Genomic DNA, 3,919 nt, shown 5'->3' with positions numbered 1-3,919 from the left:
CTTTCGTATATCGCTTTTGTCTCCATCGTTGTACGTAACCGTCTTTAGCTGGCTGGGTGAGTTTTAGTTTGATTCTGGGGTGTTCTAGTTGCGCCCGTAGCAGTTCCACTGGCCCCTTTTGCAGTGGTATCTGTAGGGCGAAGTGTATCTGTTTCATGAACCGTTCGCATGTGCTTTGTAAGGGCATCCGAACGCGTGAAGCTACGATCGCATTCTATAATTTTGGGGGGGGGGGGGGGGGGGGGGGGGTTGTCAGGTACATTGAAAATTTGGCAATTCTGATCAGGTGTGTATATCCTCTAGGGTTAAAGAAAAAGGGACGCACCTGGCAGAGTGCAATAGAAAGGCTTCTCCTTGGTATGACTCCTCACGTGCGCTCGCAATGCGTATCCGCTGGCATGAGTCTGGCCTTTCCGCGCACAATCGCTCCATTCACATAGGTATTTCTTTTGTCGAGATCCGATGTGATCTTCATGTATATGTTTTACAAGCGCATCCATGTTCCCTAGATCATTCGCATCACATCCTTCCCATTGGCAAACGGTGACTTGGTCCTTCCCCTGGCCACTGTAGTCGTCTTCAACGCCGCCGCCGATGAGAGCAAGTGTCAGAGGCGAGTTTGGCAGCTCCCCGGAGCTATCGGAAGAGATCGAGGTAGAAGGGGATGCTGGGGGTATATCTTCGAGAACTGATGAGATAGGGGTATGGCGATCCCAAGAGGAGATGCCAGTTCGACGGCGCTTTGAAGGAGGCATTTGTGGCGTAGAGACAGGAGAGTGAGGATGGTCGTCAAACTTCATGTCCTCTGCAAACTCCTCTGAAGCAAGAGAGGAGAGAGGGGAGCCGGGAGAGTCAGCCATTGAGAGGACCAGGGATGTAATGTGTTAATTCACTTTTCAAAAGAGGTGAATGGAATTATCTAGGCACAAGCGCAACAACAACTGCAATCTGTTTCTTGGCCATTTTGGACAATGAATATCTGATGAAACTTGGATGGGTCCGACATCACGTGCAACGTGCCGAGCTATAAACTGTTGGGGGATTGGATTGGATTGGGTGATTCGTACCCTCTATATACCACCACGGCGCTGGTGGTGATTGAGCTCTTTTGCCCTAGTGGCATAATATAAATGCATACAATCTAATAGGAATACCACCTCGAGTGACGATGAGTGCCGTCAGGCTAACAGAACTGCATTGGTGTTTCGACTTCATTTTTTTGGCATTCTGAATGTCGAATGTGAAACGATGCGTCGTTCATTTTTTACATCTCTCGATTTAGATAGGCATCTTTCGCGTTTGTTTTCAGGCCTTGACTCCGAACGAAATCATGTCCCGTGTGTGAGCTTTGTATTTTGCGCTGGTCCATGACATGCGACTTACAAATGGACGTCTTCCACTGCGACAATCTTCATATTGAAAAGGCGAGAGGAGAAGAAGGCTGCTGCGGCGACTGAGAATTGATGACCCTTGCTGTCTCTGAAATGCAGGGAGTGTGCTTCTGAGCAACTAGGTAAAAAAACCTTCCTTGATTCGAAAGTGGAAAATGACTTGGAGAAAGTACAGTTCAGAATACAAAGCCACGATTTTTTTTTTCGGACCTCTAAGTATGCATTCATTACACCAACGCTGTCTGATTATACATTTCTAGGAGCAAATCCAACCAAATCCGTTAAGATGACAGACACCTGAATCAAGTGTTTGAAGAATTATTCAATCTTGGAAAGCATAACCGCAATTCACAAAAGCAAAAGAAAACAAAAGAAATAAGAAAAAAACCGAAAATGCAAATGGAATTAATCTAACACCGCCCCGCTCCTCCCCCAAGTTCGTTGAAATATCTCCTCTAGCGACCAATTCCCCTACTCCTTCCCGCATACGATGACAGAACCCTTCATGTCAATGGGGTTGGCAATTTTATGCTCGCCGTCCAAATCGTCATAGGTGTTGCATTCATCAATTTCCGCGATTATTTGGTCGTTTTTGTCTGTAATTTGGCAGAGGCCACCACGAGCAAGCCTGGTCAGCTGGACGCTTGAGGCGAGAAATTTTCCATCGGAAATGAGGGGCCCTGTTCCGAACAGCTGGGCAACATCTCGCCTTCGGTTGTCAAGTGGAATCGTCTTGGAAACGGAACGGCCCGTTCTATTGTTTACAATCTGGACTTTGACTTCGCTGTTGCTGCGACGTGAAGGAGCAGCAGAGGTGAAAACGGTGAGAAGAGATAGGACAATGACGAAGGAAATGTGCATTTTGTAAGTTGAGGTATGTGCGTTTCTTGTCAGTTGAGTGTATAGCGTTTGGAAGGAGGTGGACGTTTGAGCCTAGAAGATATAGGCTAGCAATATTGTTGAGAGGGGATTTCTTCGGCGTTGAGGTGGAGATTTTTGTTCTGTGATTATTATATCTGATTCTAAAGCAGGTGTACTATTGCTTTTAAGTCTTTCTCTCAACGGCTCCATGTGGTTGAAGGGGCGCCAACAAATAAGTGCCATCATCTTTCGGGGCATTTTCGAAACTGTACAGCCTTTGGCATATCGCTATCGACTGGGATGCAATGCAAGACATTACCAATCCTGGAGGGATTACGCCAGTAAAATCGAGAGCCTTATCAACAGCATGGATTTCCTTACGGTAACATTCGGTGGCGTTTTAATTAAAAAAATTAAATAAAAATAACAAAAGATACACAGTTGGAACGTTTACAATGGTGTTTTGTGCAAAATTTGGTGTTTTTGGATCTCTCTCTTCAAACACGACATGATTTGCGATCGAGTTTTGCGCGATTCCTTCGATACACTAGCTCCGTGCAGCTGGTGGATATCTCTTTCAGCAGCTACAGAATTGGGCTGTGTGGTAATTCTCAACCAATCCATTCCTCGCTTTTGATTAATGAACAGGAACCAGGAGTCTCGCCTGGTAGGCGCCGGTAACAAGGTTTTCTGGAGTGATAAATGTCCTCATTCTCATCCCATGCATCTTATTATACCAATATCTCTACACGCTTCCACCAGCTTATTTGTCTTGGAATGTTAGATATCAGGCGATTAAGCAAATTATTCGAGGATTGAATCAACAATGAATGTAGTCATTGGTCATCTTTCCGTATGCAAATTGTGGCATGTGGGTTTTGCGTGATTGAAAAAAAAAGGAAATCTTTTTGATGGAGGCGACTGAAATGTCTATTTTTGGGCACATCTACAAAATAAAGTTAAAGTTGGTTTCCCTGCAACCTCAAGGTTCACAGGCTTGTTACTACCATCATAAAAGCTCAAGGCGTGGGCTTGGTGTTCTCAAGGCGAAAGCCCAGCTGGTCAATCATGCTGATTAGTTATCTCAGCATGCTCAGCCTCTCTTCTTGATATTTTCAGATTAGCACAATCAACCAAACTTCTTTAGACTTCTGCCAAGTCCTGCTAACTTCTGAATCGATCGATGACTCCACACATAGACTGGCTGCTGGGACTAAGAATTTCATGTTTGGTTTGGTTTGGTTTGATCCCAGTCCATTTCCTGGTGTAATTTCTAGTGGGATCAGGATGAGAATGAGAGTGTAAAAGGACCAGATTTTGACAGAACATGACTATCTGAGATTAAAAAATCTTGATATTTCATGTAGTTAAAGTGACTCATTATCAAAAATAAGAACATGATCTGAGATTGATTATGATTTTAATTGAAATTTAGTTCCATTCTGATGATTATATAATACATCAATCTGATGATATGATTGGTGGAGATATTACCTCTATTCAATGGCTTGATGCTGTCAGCAGTCAATCTACAGTACTTACCGCAGCGAATCTATCTATCACTACTAGTTCAAAATAGGACTAGAGCATAAATACGCTAAACTTCTTTTGATAGGTAACGATTTTTGGTAACACTAATAGAGTATTATAGTAAATCATGTCCATTT

At 43.8% G+C, this 3,919-nt stretch overlaps 2 protein-coding genes across 2 annotated transcripts; both read right to left on the bottom strand.

Moving 5' to 3' along the window:
* Positions 1–44: 44 nt before the first annotated feature.
* On the bottom strand, positions 45–1,215 carry HCAG_03375 (predicted protein; the record flags this gene model as incomplete). The annotated part of the gene is made up of 3 exons (XM_001541228.1): positions 45–214; positions 326–817; positions 1,155–1,215. The coding sequence occupies 3 exons, from the start codon at positions 1,213–1,215 to the stop codon at positions 45–47; spliced, it is 723 nt and encodes a 240-aa protein (XP_001541278.1).
* Positions 1,216–1,637: 422 nt separating this feature from the next.
* On the bottom strand, positions 1,638–2,252 carry HCAG_03374 (predicted protein; the record flags this gene model as incomplete). The annotated part of the gene is made up of 2 exons (XM_001541227.1): positions 1,638–1,688; positions 1,881–2,252. 2 exons carry the CDS (start codon positions 2,250–2,252, stop codon positions 1,638–1,640), a joined length of 423 nt encoding a protein of 140 aa, XP_001541277.1.
* Between the last annotated feature and the right edge of the window lie 1,667 nt (positions 2,253–3,919).

Source organism: Histoplasma capsulatum, genomic scaffold (assembly GCF_000149585.1).
Source record: "Histoplasma capsulatum NAm1 scaffold_3 genomic scaffold, whole genome shotgun sequence".
NCBI lineage: Eukaryota > Fungi > Ascomycota > Eurotiomycetes > Onygenales > Ajellomycetaceae > Histoplasma > Histoplasma mississippiense.
This window is presented reverse-complemented; position numbering and strand designations above follow the sequence as displayed.